The 25534-nt window shown below is 40.0% G+C and overlaps 1 protein-coding gene across 1 annotated transcript in view; it reads left to right on the top strand.

The window, feature by feature from the left end:
* The window catches only part of LOC132816077 (E3 ubiquitin-protein ligase HECW1-like), a 356118-nt gene that overhangs the window by 66698 nt on the left and 263886 nt on the right, over positions 1-25534 (top strand). Inside the window, exon 3 of the mRNA XM_060825506.1 lies at positions 7929-8023. Coding sequence (XP_060681489.1) covers positions 7929-8023 — 95 coding nt within the window. The remainder of the gene's footprint in view (positions 1-7928; positions 8024-25534) is intronic.

Genomic DNA, 25534 nt, shown 5'->3' with positions numbered 1-25534 from the left:
TTTGCATGTGTGAAGGGACAGTGTCTTCAATTCAAGAATGGTAATCTGCAACAGTGTCACTCGGCAACTTCCTTACTTTTGTGGAATGCATTGAGGGTTGCAATCTCATTCATAGTCATACTCTAATATGAATCCAGAATTTCATTAACTTCAGTGTGTTCCACTAACCTTTTGATGACAGACAATACTCAGATTTTACAACGCACTCCCGAAGGAAAGGCACTAAACAGAAGAAGGAGGAATGGGGCAAAATGCTGATTTATTTCAGAGGGTAAGAACAAAATTTAAGACACAGAGCAGTTAATAATAAAGTAGTTTGGGACTGTGGTCAGAGAATATGCAGAATAATTTAAAAATAAGCACTGTTTAGTATAGGAATAAGTTGACCAGAAGGGAAATCTTGTTTATGTGATTACAGATATTTTAAATCAATCTATTCTGAGATGCTGTGATACACCTTTAGTGTGAGTGGGATTTGAACCTGGATGTCCTGACCCAAAGTAGACACTATCATTGGACCATGCTAGCTCATTTGAGTGATTATATTGTTGGTCTAGATAATTGGAAGAGACCAATCTAATGACACAGTTATTGATCTGGAGGTGGCACAGGAATAGTTTGCACATAATCATTGCATTGGTACTAATGACAAATGACTGGGTATTGATATATAAGGTACAGAATGTTTACAAAAGGTCAAAAATTGCTCCATAACTGATTGTAATTTGAGACAACTAAAATTAACTTTAATATTCATGAGCAAAAGATATATTTTTAAATTGAAATGTTGGTTGTTGTTTCTGAATGGATGGGTTAAATATATTGGAAACTGGTAGATAATGATATATTGTTATGTTAGTGAAAATGATCAGATCAAGACTGATAGTACTAAGATTTTAAAAAAACAGCAAAAATGCTTTACTTGTATTTTAGAAATAGATGAAATGTTAAAAATAGAACTGCTTACTAAGTTGCTGCATAATTATGTTGGTAGAAGATTGCCAAATGTCATGTGCAAAGTCATAAAACCATTTGTAAACAGCATAAGTTTCTTTTTAAAGGCCCTACTGGACTTTAATGAGTAACAACTGGGTATTTTCATCGCTCACTGCAAACACATTAGCCCATTTTTCTGAGATTAATTTTAAACACAGAAACATGGACTACTAAAAGGAGAAGTACTCAGTGCTTTTTATTTATTTAATTTTCACTGACATTATCTGTAGAAATGTAATTTTATATAATTCATTTTTTGTTTATATATTAGTTTCGACTTTGTGGTAAGCAACAAAATGTTACTGCTCAACAATCAACTTAAATGTGCCTACAAAGGTGTGGTAATCTCTGTAGAGATTTCATTCTGCTGCTAACTGGAGGAAATCTCTGTTGTCAACCAACAGGCTAAACATCTAATCACGTTGGAGAAATCTCAATCATAGCAGACAGGAATGTCCAAGCAGTTTTAATTACCTGTAATTCCCTAGTTAGCATCCTTCCATCTCACTATGATGGTGGACCTGCATCAAACTAAATCCTTTGGGATGGGGTAATTATAAATGGGAAACTTTTGCTAAAGAGTTGAATCTGAGAGTTAGGGTTCTTCCCTGAATGCTGCATGTGAAGGTTTTAGCAGGTATCTGTGCTGTGGGTTGCTGTGTTTGATGTTGACACCTGTTTTACTTTTGTCAGTGAGTACTTCACATCTAATGTTTTTAGGGGGGGAATCTTTGTTGATGCTAGGATGAGGGGCCTTCTTGATCCCATTCTACCTCTTGACCCATTCGAGTCATTCCTCGTCTAAGCTTTGGGATTCTGTTATATACTGGGGAGGCTTTGCTATTTGCTCCAATTGTAGATGTAATCTCTGCTGAGTCGATCTGCAACCAGTCTTTGTTGTGGGTTCCATCTTTCCTAAATATTATCAATGCTGTATCATAATTTACTGAATTCAGCAACATCCAAACTGCTTCAATGTAAATATCATTGTTCTCTTGGTCAGCCTTTGGTGAGTAGTGCTGGTATTTTGCATCAGTGCTTGCAACGGGGATATTGATGCACAATAACGTGTTGTATTTAGAACAGTGAAACCTTGGGGCTTGTAACTTCATTCTGGTATTGATAAGAAAGTGCCTCGGAGTACTTAGTGTAGGTGAATGCATGTGAAACATTGGGCAGATCATATTTCTCTGGTGATAAGTAGGTCAAGACAATTCCATTGACCAGACCTTGAGAAGGCACTGAGATATCTTGTGGCATTGTTTGTTGTGAACATAAATATTGCTGATGTACAGTTCATTCAGGGAACAAATCTAAAGGACCTATTGTTTTTGCCTACCCCTGATGACTGAGGTATATTGGCTACATTTTCTCTGTCTCATCCAACATGTGAAATGATCCAGGATAATTAATAACTTCTCACAATTTGGATTGCTCTGATCTGCCTGTTCTGCTTACAGAACATAACTTTTCACTGTGCTCAGGTACATGCGACTACAATAAATCAAATCAAATGCTCTCAAAATTTCATAGTCAAAGGACAGAATTGTGCAGGAAACAATTTTGCCTAGTCCATTTATCCTGCAACAATTTATCAACTGTTGGGCTCATAGTGAATCTTCCAACCCCATCTGGTCAGGCAATCCTGCCTCAGAGTTGCCAGTTAATCAAATGACCAGCAGATGTCTGGTCCCTGCATTGCCACTGGGAGTGGATGGCCACAACTGGTTCTGCAGCTAGTCCTCAATGACAGCTCACTGGAGCTGCATAGAAATCAAAGTGAGGAGGAGGATTGAGAATTGTGGAACTACATCTGGGGCCAGCTGGTAGGCCTGGACAAGGGAATGACAAAAGGGATCAGGTACCAAGTTGGACAAGAAATAGGATGGGAAAATGCGGGTGTGACCAAAGCATGAGGGTAGTGGTTCATAAAGGAGACAACCTGATCCCTGCAATATTACTTGCCAATCATTGACTTCAGCCCTCCATTGTGAAATGACGTTGGAAGCAGCAAGTAGTGATTAATTGGCTTCTTCATGCCTCCCTCACTGCTTGTAAGATTATGGTAGGGGTAGTATTGATTGGGTGGTTGCTGGGAAAGGAAGTGATAGAATTTTATGAACCCACCCCTCCCTTTTCAGTAACTGCAAGTCCACCCAGGGTGGGCATGGAATTTTGCCCATAAAATGAGTCTTTGCCTGAAATGTCAAAACTCATGTTGGTGCATGAATGCAGATGTTGGCAGGATTTCCTTCAGAGAAGTGGGGTATTCAGAGGTGGCTACTGATGGCTGAATTGACTGCATCAATCTTTTACCGACTGCAAAGTCTATAGCATGTTCATGGCCTTCTGTACATGTACTCTGCCAATTGAAAGTAGAGTTAACCTTGCTATGGAGCTCATGTCATCAAAGTTGGTTCCCTGTAGGACAGCAATGTTGACATAAATGTGAGTAGCTCATGGTCATTCAGAGACATTCTGCATTCACTTGCTGTGAAATGTGGGCCATTGTCCATGCCAAAGTACATAGTCTTCATAGTCTAGATTTCATGGTAGGAAATATCTGCCTTGTTTGCTGCATAAGCGAAGTACAATTTTAAAGGTTGCAGACCTGCCTAGCATCTGAACCTGTTCATTAACTTTGGAAGCCAATATGTGGAGGAGAATTGAAAGGCTATGTGGCTTGGACATTGCTGGTTGTAGGAGTTGCTGGACAAGTGCTTGTTTGAAGGAAATACCAACTGCCTAAAGGGACGGCACTCTGGATTTAATGTCCAGTTTATTCCTTTAGCTACTAATTCTGAACCTTATAGTTAATTTTAGTGTAGTGTACGATAGGATTGTGATCACTGAAGATGTTGATATAAGTGAAAGGTGGAGATGATTTTTTGTAGATTATTCAAGCGGTGAGTCTCAATGTTCAATGAGAGATATAAAATATAAATCTCACTTTTCCTGATTGAATGTCCAATTTACTGTAGATCTAAACATTTAGGCTTTAGACTTTAAATTTATTATAGCCTCTTTTAAAGGGGTTGAAATAATTAAGCAGTAAAGGGAATTACACTTTCATTGCATAGCTTTTATTTCATGCTATGTATTGAATACTATGAATATTTCTCCTTAGTGGTGTCAAATCACACTAAGACAAAAAACCCACAACCCTAAAGTTGTTATTTCATTTATTTTCCAACAACTATTGGAAGGTTTTGTGTTCTGTAGTTTCAGAGCTTTTTTATTGATTTGTCATGTTATGTTAGGGGCAGGCTTTAGCCAGGAACAATAAAACACTAATTATGCCACTCTCAAAGGAACAAAGAATATAATCAATGTAACTGCTAGGTTCTGCAGGTCCACAGTAATGCAGCAATCTGAGAAGCTGTGTACAGACTTTACCCTGTGATAAATAATGCATGTGCATGGCCACCTGGAAGACCTTTGTAAGGTCATTGCACTGAATAAAACACATCACGTACAGCAACTGAAGGAAACACTGGAAATTGTAATTTCATGATTAAATCTTTTGACCATTTGAAAAATAAACAGAAGATAACCACATTCACAAGTGTTCAATTGAGAAAAAATATAATAGCATTCAACACAAGTGATTAACTCATCAGTAAAGTTTTAACAAGTATTCTGAGATGTTCCTCACTGGCAGAATGAACAGGAAGCCAATTGTAACATACAAAGTCCAGACTGATAATAAAGTTTCAGTGTCTGTTGCGTACTTGGAATGAAATGCACATTAGATCTGATGGAAATCAGAGCTGCTCCTGATCCATCTCCATAACTTTGTCAGAAGTGCAGTGGAAGTTCTGTTTGAATGTGTAGAAAGGATTTTCATCACACTTCTTGCATATTAGAGTGCTGAACCTTAAGCTGTTTGAGAACATTATGATTCACAATATAGTCATCTCTATTACTAAGATTAAAAAGGGTTGATATCCTGGATATTAATGAGAATTAACTGAGGAGGCCATAGTGACATGTCAAAAATTCCTCTTTTTCAGTGCCAATATTTATTGTTCCTTTATATCTTACATCTACTTGTAGGTAAGGAATGCTATGCACATTTATTATCTATAGACACTTATTTAGTTGCATTCATCAGACCTGTATGGATGTTAGGTGCAGCCATACTCACATTTTAGCCCCAGTGTTATCCAGAAAGGTGCGATGCATGTTTAATCAGTTTAGGATGGAAAAACTGATTGGGAACCAATTCTTTCGAATAAGAAGTAATATTCAATTTCAAGCATGTTTTTTTGAAGCAAATAGTAAGTCCGTGATTGCAAATATTTGTCTATCAGATTTTAACTGAGGCTAATGACATTGTCATTATTTATGAGAAAATGAACAATTTCAGGTGAGGGACAGAAGTTACTGTAAAATTTGAAAATCTGACCAGGTTGCTTGAATCACTGTTTGCTTTATTAATAATATACGAAGAATGGAGGAAGTGGCTGTGTTTGATCAATAAATACAAGCTAAATGCTCAACATCATGCAACTTGTTCAGTTTCGAAATATTGTACTCTGCAGAATATATGGATGTGTGGTGGAGGAAGATTCAAGTGAGACATTCAAGAAGGCATTGGATAATTAATTAAATAGAAATATTGTGCTGGAACAAAGGTATGAGGTTGCCTTTAAGTCAAACTGCTCAGAGAGCTGGAGCCGATGAGATAGGCCAAATGGTCTTCTTCTGCGCTGTAACAATTCTGTGATGTCTGTCTGACTAATTGTGCTCAGCCTGCTTATGAAAACACAGAACAGGACACATGCTGCAATAACAGTGACAACACTAGATGTTAAAAATCATCCAACACCAGCTTCACTCTGAAGGTTGTGCTTCCAAATAAACCTGTTGGACTATAACCTAGTGTTGTGTGATTTTTAACTTTGTCCCTCCCAGTCCAACACCAGCACATCCACATCAAGATGTGTGTAACTAATACTCCCTGCAAATCAGAGCCATGGGTCAAATACCTTATTTCATCAGTAATACAGTCTGCCCTGGAAAAGAATGAGCATGTCATGCATCACCCTGAAAGGAATGAAACTGTGCGCCGCATTCAACTTAGCAAATTTCCTGATATTAGAACATTTTTTCATGTCACGTTCCTCGATTCTGTTAACATCTTGGATTAAGAATCTGTGTGATTCTCTTCTGAACTCTGGTCTCACATGAAAAAGATGAAATCTTTTAACTTAGCTTTCCTTTACAACTTCAAAACTACCTGGGTGAAAATAGGCAGTGTCCTGGGAGTGCAAACCAGGTACCAAGCTTAACATAAATTGGGCATAGATTTTTAACAACTCATCATTGGAGAGCTGTGGGTGTCAAACAGACATTCCGTGGCAGCTAATTGGTTTCACCATGGCAAAGGTAGACACAGGGGTCTTTCGGATGGCTCCTGGGTTGTTAGTAGGTGATTGGGAGAGAGGATGGTTAGAAGGCTAATCAAGCAGGAAATTGAAGGGGCTAATTAAGTTTCATTGTGACTTTGTAGAGATGGGAGGCACAGTCTTGGTCCTCCTGGTTCCATAGTCATTATTTTTACAGCTTTTTTTTTCTTGCTGGTGACCTCCAGCAATGGAGACACATTATTCTGAATATGGCAGTTCTTCTTAATTTCAAGGAGGGTTTTTCAAACAAGCATAGGTCTTTTTCCATATGCAATACAGCCTAATATCTGTTTCAGGTGCTCGTTCTAGGCATCAACATTAGAGCTTTTACTAAGATGCGGAGGACCATTGATGTAATAGAATTGAGCAATAGGGAGTGAAGGGAATTATGCTGCAGTTACTGGTAAGTGTGTTTTAGGTGAAAGACTTATTGTAATCCTTACTCCTGAGATTTTGCTACTGGGCCAAAAGTTAACTTAGAGGGCAAATGACAGAAAACAATTTAAGAGCTTCATTCCAATCAAGTGAAACTGTTAATACAGCTCTTCCATTTTACCGGACACTTTTTTTCTGGGAATTCATAGTTATGAGATTGTTACCTCATAAATCTCCCAATCTCTAATGTTGCAGTGTGCCTTGGCTCTGGAAAAATCCTTGTAAGATAAAAAAAAGATAAATGGTATCTTTGATAGATTTTCTTTTAGCTAAATATAATCTTTTTGCTGTTGAATTGTTTTTTTTAAGTTAATCTCAGACCTATTGCTGGAGTGGACTACTGTGTTGCGTTGAACGTCTCCACATGTGAACATTTTTCCATTCATTCTTATGTAGAAATAAATGTTGTGGAGTCACTCATTATATTCAATGTTTCAGAAAATGAATCTGAAAAAAAAGTTGTTTACAGTTTATAAGGGCAGCACAAGACAAAGGTGGAAATTGACAGCAGTCAGCATTCTGGGAAGCTGATGACAACGAACAAACAATATCACAAAAAGATTTTTTTTAACAATATCTGTTCAAGCTTTGTGCTTAATTACGTTTGTTCACAGTATTTTGTGATCAGCATATCACTGCTTCTTTGTAATGCACTGGAGATTAGAGGGAGGAAATTACCAGGATGTGTCTCCCTAACTGCTGACTGGGGATCTTCCTGGTTGTGCTTGTAAATATTGTATGAGAATGACATGATACTTGACTGCACAGTGAAATGCCCCAATGGCACTTGCTGTCAAAGTTCACAAGTGAACAATGATTACTTGGGTGAAGTATCAGAACATGTTGAGCACTTATGAAACCTTTCCACATGAGAAAAAAACAATTTTTAAAAACTTAAAATGTCACGGGGAGGGGTGGGTGGGGGGGAGATTGTAAGTTTCTAAAATGAAGAATACATATAAAATTAATCAAAATGTAGCTCGTGTTTAGTACAAACCACCAGAAGGGAAAAAAACCTGGAATGAAAAGTAATGTTTCATATTGTGATCTCTTAAAGCTTGAACATGACCTTAATCTATCTTCCAGCTGAAACAAAAATCTGCTTTAAGTATTACCATGGAGCAAGTGGAGCACTACGAGCAACAACCCCAAGCATCAGTGTGAGAAATCCTTCTGTACCTGTAAGTTGTTGCTTCAATGTGTTTACTATATATAAATATACTTATCATTCCATAATCACACCTTAATTTCCAGTTCTGGGCTGACAAGATTAGATGTGACCAAAAGTAGAATTAAAAATAGAAATTATCCTCTTTCTCACCACGGTTTGTAGTCACTGAAAGCAACAGATGGTATTGCTATTGTATTGTAGCAAATCATATGATAATAGCTGTGTCAATTTATCTATACATTATTTTTGTGGTCTATACAAAGTGACTCTTTATCTTTTGTAATTAAATAAAATCTTACCCCACATTTGACCAAGCTAATTAATGATATTTTTCTAATCTACTTGTGCTTCTTTGACACTGTTTAACATTTAATTATATGCTTTAAATCTGCTTCACTCAGGTCTTATTTCTGTCTGTCATTGTAAAGAATTACAAGTTGTTCTGCTATAACACATATTTTATTAATGTGAATAACAAGATTGATGAATTAGGGATATTGTTTCTAAAGCGCAAACTTTTAAAACGTGTACTGGCTGTAACATGATTACATTGCCAATACTCTAAGCACTGTTTCTAAAACACAATTTTCCTATGATGTGGGATTGTACAAGAACACAACTATTGAATGAGAGAAGAACTACCTGTATTAATAAAACAAATGGACATATCCCGAATAAAGGTTGAAGTATTGTGGATATTTTTTGTGTTTGTAAAGCAATGTCAGTGGAATCTTCGAAGCCCTGAAAGTTGTGGACATTGGTGTGAAAGTTGAAAAAATTGGTTGAGACTGGCACTAACACGGTTCTTGATGTTGAGAGCACAGGTCCCATTCTCCAAACAAGTGTTGATTGGCAAGATGAGAATCACTCGCTCGTGAGACTCAATCTATAGACCATTACATTAAAGAAGCTTTTATTTGCCAAATCTTACCTCTGCTCTATAATGAATGTTCTTCTTTGGTAGCATATCATAACTCATTCAAATGAGCATTGTTTACATTGCACCAACATTTGTAAAACATACTTTTATGATTGGATAATGCTGGTCAAGTTCAATTTTTTTTCATTCATTATTACACACATATGTTTTGTGTAATAATGTAAAATGAGTGCTGAGAGTTTCCTTCATCTTGTTTTCATTTCCAATTTCCAGCACTTGCTATATTTTCCTGTTGTTTTGGCAAAGTTCTAAGATATGCTCAGGAAAGTTTTCTGGATTGGTGTGTTTCTGTCCTATAAATAGAGATATTGCTGGATCTGGTTCTGAGGACTTAGGTGGATCAGTTGGCAATGGGGTAATATATAGATTCTTGATCAGTGGGGGAATCAAATTGCAGGAAAGCAGATGTGAGGAACATTGGGTCAGCTATGATCCTACTGAACTGTGGAACAGGCTCAAGGGGTTGAATGGCCTCATCCCTGTTCCTATTTCCTGTGATCTTATGGAACTATGTGAGAAGGTGATCATGAGGTTTAACTTTGAAATTGGAAAAATCAAGAAACAATCTCATGTGAAAGTACTTAACTGAGAGGAAGCCAACTTCACTGGCATGAGAATGGATTGTGCAGAAATAAATTGGAATCAAAGATTTGCAGACAAAACTGTAATGGAACCTTGAGCTGCCTTTAAAGAGACAATAGATTATGTAGAGTGGAGGTATTTTTCTTAGAAGGGATAAATGCAGGACTTATAAGTCAGAGCTCCCAGAATGAAAACAAGCTATGAGTTGAAGCTACGAGTGGTACATATAACAAGTGCCATGTTGATGATACAAGTGAAAAGCAAGTTGAATACAGAGTATTCAGATGGGGGAAGTGAAAGAGGAATAACAGCAGCGAAAAGTGAATATGAGAAGATATTAGCTGCTAATATAAAACAAAATCCCAACATCTTCCATAAGCATCCAGATAGTAAATGGTTGGTAAAGTGAGGAGCTGGGCCAGTTAGGGACCGAAATAGTGATTTACACATGGCTAGAGGGAGGGAGGCACATGGCTAAAGTAAGAGCAATTAAAATCAACTTTAAAAGATTTCTAATGTAGGTGCAGGAGCAGAGAGACCTGGGGTAGATGTGCACAACTTATTGAATCTGGCAGAGGAAGCTGGTAAGGCAGGAGTCTGGAAGAACACAGCAAGTCAGGCAGCATCAGGAGGTGGAGAAGGGTTACACCTGAAATGTCAACTTCTCCATCTCCGGATGCTGCCTGGCTTGTTGTGTTCTTCCAGCCTCCTGCCTGTCTACCTTGGATTCCAACATCTGCAGTTTTTTTTTTGTCTCTATCTGAGGAAGCTGGGAAAGCAGTTAGATTGGCATAAGGACTATGGAACCTTATAAAGGGAGGCACAGAGTTCATAAGCAAGGAAATTACGATGAAGCTTTTATAAAACACTGATTCAACTTCAATTGTAGTACTGTGCCCTTTGAGCACTTCACTGTAATAAAGACATCAACGTATTTTACCTTGTACTATATTAATATTGTACCAATAACAGAAAGTTGCCTCAAGGAAAGGTTTGGTGGCATATATTCCTGGTTACAAGTTGTTTTTATTTATTCATGGGATGTGGGCATTGCTTATTGGGCAAGCCTTGCCCATCCATTAGCCCCTGAACTGAAAGGTTCACAAAACATTTTCAAAGTCAACTATATTGTTGTGGGTCTGAAATCATATGTCAGCCAGACTGCATAAGGAGGCATTGTTCCTTCCCCAAAGAGCATTATTGAATCAGGTGGGTATTTATAACAATGGTTACTAGGCTGCCATTAGCCTAGCTATTCACTTATTTTTTATTGAATTCAAATTTGACGATCTACTATAATGGGATTCAAATACATGGACCTTAATGGTAAGGTCCTAGGGAGTGTTGCTGAACAAAGAGACCTTGGAGTGCATAGCTCCTTGAAAGTGGAATTATAGGTAGATAGGATAGTGAAGAAGGCATTTGGTATGCTTTCCTTTATTGGTCAGAGTATTGAGTACAGGAGTTGGGAGGTCATATTGCGACTGTACAGGACATTGGTTAGGCCATTGTTGGAATGTTTCATGCAATTCTGGTCTCCTTCCTATTGGCAGGATGTTGTGAAAGGGTTCAGAAAAGATTTATAAGGAGGTTGCCAAGGTTGGAGGATTTGAGCTATATGGAGAGGTTGAATAGGCTAGGGCTGTTTTCCCTGGAGCATCGGAAATTGAGGGATGACCTTGTAGAGGTTTATAAAATCATGAGGGGCATGGACACAATAAATGACAAAGTCTCTCCACTGGGGTAGGGAGTCCAGAACAAGAGGGCTGAGGTTTAGGGTGAGAAGGGAAAGATATAAAAGAGACCTAAGGGACAACATTTTCATGCAGAGATTGGTACATGTATGGAATGAGCTGCCAGAGGAAGTGGTGGAGGCTAGTAAGATTGCAACATTTAAAAAGGCATCTGAATGGGTATATGAATAGAAGGGTTTGGAGGGATATGGTCTGGGTGTTGGCAGGTGGGACTAGAGTGGGTTGGGATATCTGGTCGGCATGGACGAGTTGTACCAAAGGGTCTGTTTCTGTGCTGTACATCTCTATGACTCCATGACATATCCCCAGAACGTTAAACTGGGATTCTGAGTTACTAGTGTCGAGAGTGTGGTGCTGCAAAAGCACAGCAGCTCAGGCAGCATCCAAAGAGCAGGAGATTTGACGTTTTCCCATCAGGAATAATGAAGGGCTTTTGCCTGAAACGTTGACTCTCCTGCTCCCCAATGCTTCAATACCTGCTGTGCTTTTCCAGCATCACACTCTTGACTCTAACCTGCAGTCCTCACTTTCGCCTATACTGAGTTACTAGTCCATTGACATCCCATTATGCCGTAACCTCCCTAAGGTGTTCAACAAAGATAAGAAATAAAGAAAGAGAGAGGTGACTAGCATTTTTGGTTAAGGAAAACATTGCAACCTTGGAGAAAGTAAATGTTTCAGATGCTTATAGGACAGAATTAATTTCCTGGAGATTAAACAATAAGAAAGGGACAATCACATTGCTCAGTGTAATCTATGGTCCACCAACTAGTGGGAGGAAATGGAAGAACAAATCTGCAAGGAAACTACAGAGAAGTGTAAACAGCCTTGAGTGGTAATAATTGGGAATTTTACCACTATTCCAGTATTTATATAGGTTATTGATTTAGCAGCAAGGGACGTATGTTTCTAGCTTGTGTTTAGGAGGATTTCCTACAGCAGTGTGTGTTAGTCCAATGAAAAAGAAGATATTGCTAGACCTGGTTCTTTGGAATGAGTTGGATCAAGTAGAACACATGATACTGAGGACCATTTGGGGGACAGTGAACTTTGTATCATAAAGATCAGGATAATGATCAAAAATTATGTTGGTCATGCCAGAGTAAGAATAATAAACTTTGGAAGAGCAGACTTTATTGGTGCAAAATCCAAGTTGATCAGACAACTGGAAACAAAGCTTGGCAGGAAAAGCAGCAGCTGAACAATAGGCTATTTGCAAAGAGCAAATGGTTCAGGTACAGGGAAGGTATATTCCCTTAAAAGGGAAAGGGAAGATGAACAAATCTAGAGCTCCCTGGCACGATAAAGGAAATAGAAATGACTCAACTAAGGTAACACTGTTGATGTGTATATGTGGACTTTCAGAAGGTATTTGATACAGTGCCACACAACAGAGTTGGGGAAAGCTATAGCTCACGGTATTAAAGGCACAGCAGCAACATGGATACAAAATTGGCCGAGTGACATGAAGCAGAAAGTAATTGTCAATGGATATTTTTCAGGCTGGAGTAAGGTTTGTAGTGGAATTCAAAAATGTGTTGCTGGAGAAGCGCAGCAGGTCAGGCAGCATCAAAGGAACAGGAAAAACAACGTTCCGGGCATAAGCCCTTCTTCAGGACCTCAACTGGAATACTATGCACAGATCTGGGCACCACAGGATAGAAAGAATGTGAATACATTGAAAGCATGATACCTGAAGAAGGGCTTATGCCTGAAACGTCGATTCTCCTGTTCCTTTGATGCTGCCTGACCTGTTGCGCTTTTCCAGCAACACATTTTTAAGCTCTGATCTCTAGCATCTGCAGTCCTCACTTTCTCCTTGTAGTGGAATTCTCCAGGAGTTGTCTGTCCTAACATATGTTAACGATCTAGATTTTGGTGCGCAGGAAGCATTTTTAAAGCTTGCAAATGATTCAAAACTTTAAGCATTGTAATTTCTGACAAGGAACTCCAAAAGAATATTGACGAGTTGTTGGAGTGGGAAATTAAATGGCAGATGAGGTTTAATGTTGAGAACTATGAAGTGAAGCATTTTTAGTTGGAAGAACATTGAGAGACAATATAAAATAAATGGTAAGATTCTAAACAGGGTGCATGAGCAGAGAGACCTGATGTTTATATGCGTCGATCATTGAAGGTAGCAGGGCAGGTGGACAGAGAAGTTAATAAAACACATAGCATCCTTTATGAATAGGAGCATAGAGTACAAGAACAGGAAGGTTATGCTGAACTTGTATAAGACCTCAACAGGATAGAAAGAATGTGAATACATTGAAAGCATGCAGAAGAGGTTTACATGAATGTTTCCAGGGATAAGGAAAATTATGTAAGGTTCGTTATTTAGAGATTGGGACTTTTCTACTTGGAGAGAAGAGGACTAGAAGCAGATCTTTGAGCAGTTTACAAAACCATGAGTGACCTTGATGGAGTAACGTATATAGGAAAAAAGAATAGTTTTTACTTGTAAAAGACAGCATAGATTTAAACTGATTTACTAAAAAAGAAAACGTGGTTTGAGAGAAAAACCTTTTTCACACATCGAGCTGAATTTTACCAGAAATCAGAAAAATGCCATTTTCACTGAGAATTCCTCTCTGTGTGGCGCAGTGAGATTTCTCCTTAGTATTTTCTGAAACTCGCCTCTGTAGCTATGTACCTTGCCTCTCTGATGTCCTTCTTGCTGTGTAATCCCTCTCACCACCGGTGCCAATTCTCACCACTACTGGGATCACCGGGATTCCCATTTCCTGATCCCAGCCATATATCTGGTCAAACGCTGTCAGTCGGGAACTTTCACTGTGCACATACATTTCTCAGCAAATATCGGTGGTGTAGCTGACACCTCATTGCAAATATAAGTGTATGTTTGTAAATTAATTGGAATCTATGAACCAAATTATAGTGGTGAAGCATCCTTAGTGTCATGGTATCTTAGAACTTGCCTAACTGGGTTCTACTCATTCCCCAAAGGCCAGTGTAGCCAGACATATTTTGTCCCATGTTGGGCTATCTCATACTGGAAAGTCTAAGGAGAAGAAAAAAACAAATAAAGGGAAACTGCATTTGCTTCTGGAAGCAGAGAGGAACTGCTTGCTTTTCAAGCAGTGACAAAATGACAGTCAATGTATGATCATTGCAACCATCTCATACCTAATGGGACTGGGAGGTGTTTAAGGTCCTGGCTTGTTATGTTACACCTAATGCTGCATCACTCTACCATTTTGTAGGTTGAAAACCCCACCCATTCTCAATGACATCATTCTTCTTTCTTGGAAGACAGTTGTTACTCTCCCAACTTTTTAGCATCTGTCATAGCCTCTTGTTGATCCAGTTGTACAAAGCAAAACATGCTAGGATTATATAGCACAATCTGTCTGCACTGTATTTCAAGTACCTACAATACCCCTCCCATACCAAAACAAGTATCAGTGCCTCTTCTTTTGTCTGCTGCACCATACCCTGTCAAAGAATGAGCAGCATTGTATCTATGCTTGGCCTCAGTCACAGGGTTGAAAAATGGAGGAGAAAGTGAGGACTGCAGATTGGTGTGATCTGCCATGGTTGTGCAGGGTAGCCCTTGTTTACAAATAACCATCCTGTAAGGCATCCAGGCCTAGAAACTTCAGCATAGTTCTCCATATAGTGAGACATGGAGGACTCTGACAATGAGTGAATTGACATACTTGTACATCGATCTTTGACATGGGAACCTTATTCCAATGAATGCAGCACAAGCTGTGTTATGCAAATACAGTAGGAGATTGTAAGTGCTGTATCAGTGAGGATACCTTGTCCTCCCATTTCCTGCATCACACAAGAAAGGCAGCACTTGCAAAAAAGAGCATGTTGGCAGATATTTATGTGTGGGGGTTAAGAGAAAATCAGTTTTGTGGCCTCCTACAGCCAGGGTTCTCTTTTGTCAACAGTTGCCTCAAATGCCACTTGTAAAATCATCAGTAACAATTTGTGCTCAATAGTGGTGAATATCTATAATCTGTGATGATCATGATTGTCTACAATCAGGATTTGTATTATACACAATTGGACACTGTGTGTGTGCCCTGTGCACAAGTGTCTTCATCTTATACTGTGAAAGCACCAGATTAGTCCAATTGCCCTTTCAAAATTCTCACCTTGCTCATGAGTAGAGCCCATGTGTTCAGATAGAAGAAAACACTTAATCCATCTACTCTGGGTGTGGTCACTGCCAGTCTCCAATTCCAGTTTACATTTATGGACATCCTCACACAGGTATGAAAAGTAACACAGGTCACGCTTGGAACAGTGAGTCACAAACTTGAGGGCTCAATATTCAAGGGCACCTAAAACTTTTATGATCCTTTCTTCCTGGCACTTCCTGTTGAGTCATTTAGTACAGAGCCACTAAATATTCCTCGAGAGAGAACCAACAGACTCGTGCTCCACAAGTCTAATGCCACTCATATGAGCCAGCACTTCAATAACCTTCATAGCTGATTGAAGGACAGACTGCAAGATCTTTGTGAGAGTCTGTAATCTCCATTGAACACTAATATTCTCAAGCATGATTTCATCAGAATAGAAGGAAACAGATCAGCAGTTGGCCATTTGGCCCCCACAGCTGTCCTGCCATTCATGACTGATCTGCACCAGCTATCAACTCCTTGTTGTTTCAAAAATCTTTCCACATCCACTTTAACTACTTTCAGTGATCTAGCCTCCAAACAGTTTAGAAAACTCCAGATATTCAGCTCCCACTGGGAGAGAAAATTTCACCATATTGCAGTTTTAAATGAGGGCTCCCTTATTCTATTATTAAATTTCCTAGTTTGAGATTTCTCCCATTTTAAAATATGTTCTCAACAGTTACCCTGTCAAGCTCCCTCAGAAATTTATGTTTAAATATGTTCACCTTCATTATTCTAAACTCAAATTAATAACGGCTTATCCTATTTAGCCTTTCTTGATAAGTCAACCCCTTCATCCCAGGAATCAGCCTAATGAATCTCTTTTGAACTTCTTCCATACCTTTTTTTAAATACAGGAACCATAACTGTACACTATACATCAGGTGTGACCTCCCCTGTATCCTGTAGAGTTCTAGCAACACTTCTCTACTTGTAAATCTGCACCCACTCCCCCCACCCCCCCACCCCCACCATAACAAAGGCCAAAATTCCATTTGCCATTTTAATTATTTGCTGCACCTGAAATTGACATTTTATGTTTCATGCACGAGAACATCCAGATCCGCTGGGTTGCACTTTTTTGGAGTCTCTTTAGACTTGAATTATAACTTGCCCTTTGGTTCTTCCTGCCAAAATGTATGACTTCACACCTTTCTATATTAAAGTCCATCAGTCAAGTTTTTGCTCATTCACACAACCAATCTATATCCCTTTGCAGATTCCATATGTCCTTAACACAACATACCCTTCCACCTATACTTGCATCTAGTTTTGCTGATGATACGTTACACTCTGCCCCTTCCAATTGAGACCCGAGGATTAATCCTTGTAGCACTCCACAAGTTATATCTTTTCAACCTAAAAAAGACCCTTAATCATGATTCTCTCTTTCTGTTAACCACACCTCAATTCATGCTAAAACATTAACCCCAATACTGTGAGCTCCTATCTTGTGCATTACCTTATATGTGACAACTTATTTAATGTCTTCTGAAAATCCAAGTACACTACATCTACAAATTTCCATTTTTCAACTCTGATTGTTATATTCTGTAGAAAATTTGTCAAACACAATTTCACTTTCACAAAAACATGTTGGGTCTGTTTGATTGTGTTACCCTTTCTTATTTGCCCTGCTATTTCTTTCTGAATAATAGATTCCAGCATTTTCCTAGTGACAGATGTTAGGCTAACTGACCTATAGTTTCCTGCTTTGTCTTCCTCCATTCCTGAAGAGGGGTGTCACATTAACCATTTTCCAATTGACTGGAACCTTCCTGGAATCAGAAGAAATCTAAAATAGTTGTACTAAACATACCTGACATCAAGCAGAAATAACACGATTTGAGTTTGAGGTTCGATTGCAATACTAAGGCATTAACTGTCCTCTGCTTTTTCTGAAATGGAACATGAGACGTAAGTAATCAGATGCTGCATCATGGTTAGGTCTGCAAGTGCCTTTATGGAGATGAGTATGGGCAGCCCTACCTGCAACCCCACCAATTAGCTGCTACTTCCTTTTATTGTGCACCAACTGGCCCAGCAAGAGAGAGGAGATGTGTCAGTAAACAGAGTGCAATATATTTGGATGATGTACCTGCCACTTTTGAAGAGCTAGAGTGTGCACAAGCTGTGAGGTATGAATGTGTGGCTTGAGACAATGCTCAGTGCGAGAGTGAGGCATAAAGTTTTGAACTTGAGGTTTGAGTTGTGATGATAGAAATTGCTGGCAAACAGCTGAAAAGACTGTAATAAACAGAACAGGTAGTGTGGCTCATGGTACAGTTTACAGAGTATGGCATGTGAATATACATTCACTGATCATGACAATTTATTGTAAGTCATTAAACATGTCCACGTTTTCAGGATTAGACTGCTTGTATTGAAATCAAAAGTGATCTACTGCAATGTTTATCTGGAGGACTTCCTGACCTCTTGGGGATTATCTCTCCTCCTGTGTACCTCGTGAACCAAAGCCTTCAAACAATATCTCAAAGTTATAGTGGCATGCTCTCTGGCTTTCAATTCATCTTTAACTAATTCCAGCCCATGCGGACGCCAGAATGCAACTCATGCTTACGAAGTGCAAGTTAGTATTTTGTGTTCCTGTAAACTTTGAGTCTCTAGAACATAGAACATAGAAAAATATAACACAGAACAGGACCTTTGGCCCACGATGTTGTGCTGAGGATTTTTCCTATTCTAAAATATAATAACCTAACCTATGCACCCCGCAATTCACTGCTGTCCATGTGCATGTCCAGCAGTCGCTTAGATGTCCCTAATGACTTTGCCTCCACCACCACCGCTGACAATGCATTCCATGCATTCACAACTCACTGCGTAAAGACCTTCCTCTGACGTCTCCTCTATACCTTCCTCCTAATATCTTAAAACGATGACCCCTCATGCCAGTCAGTCCTGCCATGCGGAAAAGTCTCTAGCTATTGATTCTATTCATGCCTCTCATTACCTTGTGTACCTCAATCAGATCACTTCTCTTCCTCCATCTCTCCAGAGAGAAAAGTCCGAGCTTAGTCAACCGCTCTTTGTAAAGCAAGCCCTCCAGTTCAGGGAGCATCCTGGTAAACCTTCTTTGCTCTCCAAAGCCTCCGTGTCTTTCCTATAATAAGGCAACCAGAACTGGACACACTATTCCAAGTGTGGTCTCACCAGGTTCTTGTAGAGCTGCAGCAAAACCTTGCGGCTCTTAAACTCGATCCCCCTGTTAATAAAAGCCAAAACACCATATGCTTTCTTAACAATCCGATCCACTTGGGTGGCAACTTTGAGCGATTCATGCACTTGCACATCCAGATCCCTCTGTTCCTCCACACTGCCAAGAATCCTGTCTTTAATCCTATTTTCAGCATTCAAGTTTGACCTTCCAAAATATGTCACTTTGCATTTATCCTGACTGAATTCCATCTGCCATTTCTCAGCCCAGCTCTGCATCCTGTCTATGTCACGCTGCAGCCTGCAATAGCCCTCAATATTATCAACGGCACCTCCAACCTTTGTGTCATCTGTGAATTTATTAACCCATCCCACAACCTCCTCATCCAAGTCATTTATAAAAACTACAAAGAGCAGAGGCCCAAGAATAGAGCCTTGTGAGATACCACTCACCACTGTCTTCAGGCAGAATATTTTCCATTTACAACCACTCTCTGTCAGCTAACCAATTCTGAATCCAGATAGCCAAATCTCCCTGTATCCCATATCTCCTGACGTTATGAATGAGCCTACCATGGGGAACCTTATCAAATGCCTTGCTGAAGTCCATATCCATCGCATCCACTACTCGACCTTCGTTGACCTGTCTTGACAGCTCCTCGAAGAACTCAATAAGATTTGTGAGGCATGATCTTCCTCTCACAAGGCTATGCTGGCTGCCTTTAATCACACTATGTTTTGCCAAATAGTCATAAATCCTATCCCTCAGAACACTTTCCAAAACCTTGCTGACCACAGACGTAAGACTGACTCTTCTGTAATTGCCAGGGATGTCCATATTTCCCCTTCTTGAAAAGAGGAAAAACATTTGGCTCCCTCCAATCCTCCAGTACGACAGCTGTGGAGAGTGAGGAAGCAAAGATCTTCACCAGTGGCTTAGCAACCTCCTTTCTCACTTCCCGGAGCAGCCTAGGATAAATCTGGTCTGGCCCTGCGGACCTATCAATCTTAATGTTTGCCAAAATTTCCAGCACATCAGCTTCATCAATCTTGATCTGTTCAAGCCTGTTTCCCAGCTCCTTGAAGTTCTTCAGAACAAGGTCCTTTTTCTTAGTGAAAACCAGAGTAAAAAAACTCATTTAAGGCTTCCCCAATCTGCTCAGACTCTAAGCACAGGTTCCCTACACTATACCTGGCTGGCCCTACTTTCTCACTAATCCTTCCTGCCAAAACTTTTTCATGCCCACTCCTGGCTCTTCTCAGTTCATATAGAGTCATAGAGTCATAGAGATGTACAGCATGGAAACAGACCCTTTGATCCAACCTGTCCATGCCGACCAGATATCCCAACCCAATCTAGTTCCACCTGCCAGCATCCGGCCCGTATCCTCTAAAGCCTTCCTATTCATATACCCATCCAGATGCCTCTTAAATGTTGCAATTGTACCAGCCCCCACCACATCCTCTGGCAGCTCATTCCATACATGTACCAATCTCTGCATGAAAATGTTGCCTCTTAGGTCTCTTTTATATCTTTCCCTTCTCACCCTAAACCTCAGCTCTCTAGTTCTGGACTCCCTATCCCAATGAAGAGACTTTGTCTATTTATTGTGTCCATGCCCCTCATGATTTCATTAACCTCTACAAGGTCACCCCTCAATTTCCGATGCTCCAGGGAAAACAGCCCTAGCCTATTCAACCTCTCCATATAGCTCAAATCCTCCAACCTTGGCAACATCCTTATAAATCTTTTCTGAACCCTTTCACAACATCCTGCCAATAGGAAGGAGACAGAATTGCATGAAACATTCCATATAGATCATGTTTACAGCTCTGCCCTCATCAATCCTCTTTGTTACTTCCTCAAAACCTTCAATCAAGTTTGTGAGACATGATTTCCCATGCACAAAGCCATGTTAACTATTCCTAATCAGTCCTTGCCTTTCCAAATAAATGTACATCCTGTCCCTCAGGATTCCCTCCAACAACTTGCCCATCATCAAGGTCAGGCTTAGTGGTCTATAGTTCCCTGGCTTGTCTTTACCGGCCTTCTTAAACAGTGGCACCACGTTTGCCAACCTCCAGTCTTCCAGCACCTCACCTGTGACTATCGATGATACAAATATCTCAGCAAGAGACCCAGCAATCACTTCTCTAGCTTCCCACAGAGTTCTCGGGTACACCTGATCAGGTCCTGGGGATTTATCCCCTTTTAACCATTTCAAGACATCCAGCACTTCCTCCTCCGTAATCTGGACATTTTGCAAGATGTCATCATCTATTTCTCTACAGTCTATATCTTCCATATCCTTTTCCACAGTAAATACTGATGCAAAATATTCATTTAGTATCTCCTCCATTTTCTGTGGCTCCACACAAAGGCCACCTTGCTGATCTTTGAAGGGTCCTATTTTCTCCCTAGTTACTCTTTTGATCTTACTATATTTGTAAAAATCCTTTGGATTCTCCTTAATTCTATTTGCCAAAGCTATCACATGTTCCCGTTTTGCCCTCCTGATTTCCCTCTTAAGTATACTCCTACTTTCTTTATACTCTTCTAAGGATTCACTCGATCTATCCTGTCTATACCTGACATATGCTACCTTCTTTTTCTTAATCAAACCCTCAATTTCTTTAGTCATCCAGCATTCTCTATACCTACCAGCCTTTCCTTTCACCCTGACAGGAATATACTTTCTCTGGATTCTTGTTATCTTATTTCTGAAGGCTTCCCATTTTCCAGACATCCCTTTACCTACAACCATCTGCCTCCAATCAGCTTTCAAAAGTTCTTGCCTAATACTGTCAAAATTGGCCTTTCTCCAATTTAGAACTTCAACTTTTAGATCTGGTCTATCCTTTTCCATCACTATTTTAAAACGAATAGAATTATGGTCGCTGGCCCTAAAGTGCTCTCCCACTGACACCTCAGTCACCTGCCCTGCCTTATTTCCCAAGAGAAGGTCAAGTTTTGCACCTTCTCGAATAGGTACATCCACATACTGAATCAAAAAATTGTCTTGTACACAGTTAACAAATTCCTCTCCATCTAAACCCTTAACGCAATGGCAGTCCCACCTTACAGGTAGGTGATATCTCCTTACAAGTTTGTTTCTCAATTTCCCTCTGACTATTGGGGTGTCTATAATACAATCCTAATAAGGTGATCATCCTTTCTTATTTCTCAGTTCCACCCAAATAACTTCCCTGAATGTATTTCCGGGAATATCCTCCCTCAGCATAGCTGTAATGCTATCCCTTAAGAAAAATGCCACTCCCCCTCCTCTTTTGCCTTCCTTTCTATCCTTCCTGTAGCATTTGTATCCTGGAACATTCAGCTGCCAGTCCTGCCCATCCCTGAGCCATGTTTCCATAATTGCTATGATATCCTAGTCCCATGTTCCTAACCATGCCCTGAGTTCATCTGCCTTCTCTGTTAGGCCCCTTGCATTGAAATAAATGCAGTTTAATTTATTAGTCCTACCTTGTCCCTGCCTGCCCTGACTGTTTGACTCACTTCTATTGTTGTGGTTCTGTTCGCCGAGCTGGGAATTTGTGTTGCAGACATTTTGTCCCCTGTCTAGGTGACATCCTCAGTGCTTGGGAGCCTCCTGTGAAGCGCTTCTGTGATGTTTCCTCCAGCATTTATAGTGATTTGTATCTGCCGCTTCCGGTTGTCAGTTCCAGCTGTCAGAAGCGGCAGATACAAATCACTATAAATGCCGGAGGAAAAATCACAGAAGCACTTCACAGGATGCTCCCAAGCACTGAGGATGTCACCTAGACAGGGGATGAAACGTCTGCAATACAAATTCCCAGCTCGGTGAACAGAACCACAACAACCAGCACCCGAGCTACAAATCTTCTCACAAACTTTGATCACTCTGTTCTCTGCTGTACCCGTCTCAGATTGATCTCTTTCCTCACTATCTCCCTGGGTCCCGCATCCCCACCTTACTAGTTTAAATCCTTCCAAGCAGTTCTAGCAAATTTTCCTGCCAGTATATTAGTCCCCTTCCAATTTAGGTGCATTTCTGAGCTCCTTTCTTGTAAGCCTGTAATCCTCTAAAGCTGTGCTAGATCTTTGCTTCCTCCACCTCATGTAAGCTGCCTTCTTCCTTTTGATGAGAGGCTCCTCTGTTCTTGTCATCCAAGGCTCCTTAATCTTACCCCTTCTTGCCTGTCTCAGAGAAACAAATTGGTGCATCACTTGTAACAGTTGCTCCTTAAAAAGTCTCCACATGTCTGTTGTGCCCTTTCTGTGGAACAATTGCTCCCAATCTGTACTTCCCAACTCCTGTCAGATAGCGTCATAATTTCCTTTTCCCTAATTAAATATCTTCTCTTGGTAACTGTTCCTTTCCCTCTCCAAAGCTATGGTAAATGTGAGGCAGTTGTGGTCACTGTCACCAAACTGTTCTCCCACCGCAAGATCTGACACCTGTCCTGGCTCATTGCCGAGCACCAAATCCAAAATGGCCTCTCCCCTCGTCGGCCTGTCCACATACTGAGTAAGGAAACCCTCCTGAACACACCTGACAAAAACTGTTCCATCCAAATATCTGCACTAAGGAGGTTCCAGTCAATATTGGGATAGTTGAAGTAATGCATAACAACCCTGATACATCTGCATTTTTCCAAAATCTGCCAGTCTATGAGTTCTTCAATCTCCCTACTGCTATTGGGGGTCTGTAGAAAAACCCAATGAGGTGGCTGTTCCTTTGCTGTTCCTAACTTCCACCCATACTGACTTAGTAGACAAATCTTAGTAGCTGTGACGCATTCTCTGATTAGCAATGCTACACCCCTCCTATTTTTCCACCCTCCCTGTTCTTTTTAAACATTCTAAATCCTGGAATATCTAGCAACCATTCCTGCCCCTGTGAAACCCACGTCCCTGTAATGGCCACAACACCATAGTCCCTCTGATGAAGCATGCAGCACTCAGCAGCACATTCAACACTGGCATGCGTGCCATTGTCCGTACAAAACAAGGCAGCACTAAGTTCGCATTTACCTATGTTGTTTTGAGCAAGGTGTTAATCAGACATTACATTCCAATCAGTCAATCTTGGGGCTATCCAGTTTAATCCTTTGGTGCCTTAAGTGGCCATTTAGTTACCATTCATAGCAATTCTACATGGAATCATTACTTACTTATATGATGTAGCTGCAAAATAAGCACAGTAAGTAAATCAATTACCAAGTGTTCTAAATGAGTCAAGATACATTGAATGTTTGTACAACATGTGCTCCACTTAAAAAAAATGTTTGGCTCGACAGATTGTGAATGCATGTAAACATGTTAAATTTCCATAGTGTTGTTCACAGTTAGTCAAAGTCTATGTCCAGAGTGCTACACTAGTTACAGCATATTGAATGTGCTTCATCTCTCTTCCCCTGATTGTTTCCTTCAACTTCTCATTGACTTTTCTCTTTTTCTAACTTTTAAATTCTCATTTTCTTCATTGCCACTCTGGTTGACTGCCTTTCACATTGTTCCTGTCTCTCTCTTGCCATAAGTCACTCCTATCCTGGTCCAAATTCTGTCTGGTTCTTATAGGTAGACAGGATATTGGGGAAGGCATTTGGTATACCTGCTTATGTTTGTCAATGCATTGTGGGGAAGAGTTGGGAGATTGTGTTGCAGCTGTAAGGGCATTAGTTAGGACACTTTTGGAATATTGTGTTCAATTCTGGTCTTCCAGATATAGGAAAGATGTTGTGAAACTTGAAAGGGTTCAGAAAAGATTTACAAGGATGTGGACAGGGTTGGAGGATTTGAGCTATATGGAGAGGTTGAATAGACTAGGGTCAGAGTATTGAGTACAGGAGTTGGGAAGTCATGTTGCAGCTGTTGGAATACTGCGTGCCATTCTGGTCTCCTTCCTATCAGAAAGATGTTGTGAAACTTCAAAGGGTTCAGAAAAGATTTACAAGGGTGTGGACAGGGTTGGAGAGTTTGAGCTATAGTTAGGGGCTGAATAACTGGGCTGTTTTCCCTGGACCTTTGGAGGCTACAGGGTGATCTTACTGAGGCCATAATGAGGGACGTTGTTAGGGTGAACGGCCAAAGTCCTTTCCCCAGGGTAGGGGAGTCCAAATCTACAGGGCATAGATTTAAAGTTAGAGGGAAACGATTTAAAAGGGATCTAAAGAGCAACTTTTTCAAGCAGAGGATGGTGTGTGTATAGAATGAGCTACCAGATGAAGGTTGGTACAATTACAACATTTAAAAGGCATCTGGGTACCTGAATAGGCATGGTTTTGAGAGATCTGGGCCAAATGCTGGCAAATGGGACTAGATTATTTTCGGATGTCTGGTTGTTATGGACAAGTTGGACCATATGGTCTGTTTCCATGGTGGGACATCTCTGTGACTATGACACTATATATTTCTCTCAATTTCCTTTGTTAAGCATTTTGAGTAAAGAGGAAGTTTGGATGCTGATATAGCGGGTAGGAGCTGGGTCGAGGATGTACAAGTGACGAAGGCTTACATGAAGGTTGAGAGGTAAAATGGGGCATGTAAAAGAATAGGCAGGAAAATGCAAGGCATTATTAAATGCAGGGCAATGTGAATTAAATAATAATATCTGAATTTCATTAGTATCTGATGCTCCCTTCTGAATCAACACATCAGAAATGGAATGGGCTAATTGGAAACTTTCAACTGCCCTTGCTCAATATCTACTGAACAGTTAAAGTTAAAATTAACTTCACCCTCTCTCTTTCCAGCAGATTGATTTTGGAAACACTTATGCTATTCTATTCTGTTTTCAGTTTGGGTCGATCGAAAGCATAAGTGAAAGCTGAATTTCAGTTAGTGCACCAAAACACCAACTGATTGAAAAGCTGTGTTTTTCATGAGTGGGAAATCTAATTCCGCTTGTAAACACTTT

Source organism: Hemiscyllium ocellatum, chromosome 5, assembly GCF_020745735.1.
Source record: "Hemiscyllium ocellatum isolate sHemOce1 chromosome 5, sHemOce1.pat.X.cur, whole genome shotgun sequence".
In the NCBI taxonomy this organism is placed as follows: domain Eukaryota; kingdom Metazoa; phylum Chordata; class Chondrichthyes; order Orectolobiformes; family Hemiscylliidae; genus Hemiscyllium; species Hemiscyllium ocellatum.
The sequence above is the reverse complement of the archived record's forward strand: the minus strand, read 5'-3'. Positions and strand labels throughout refer to the sequence as shown.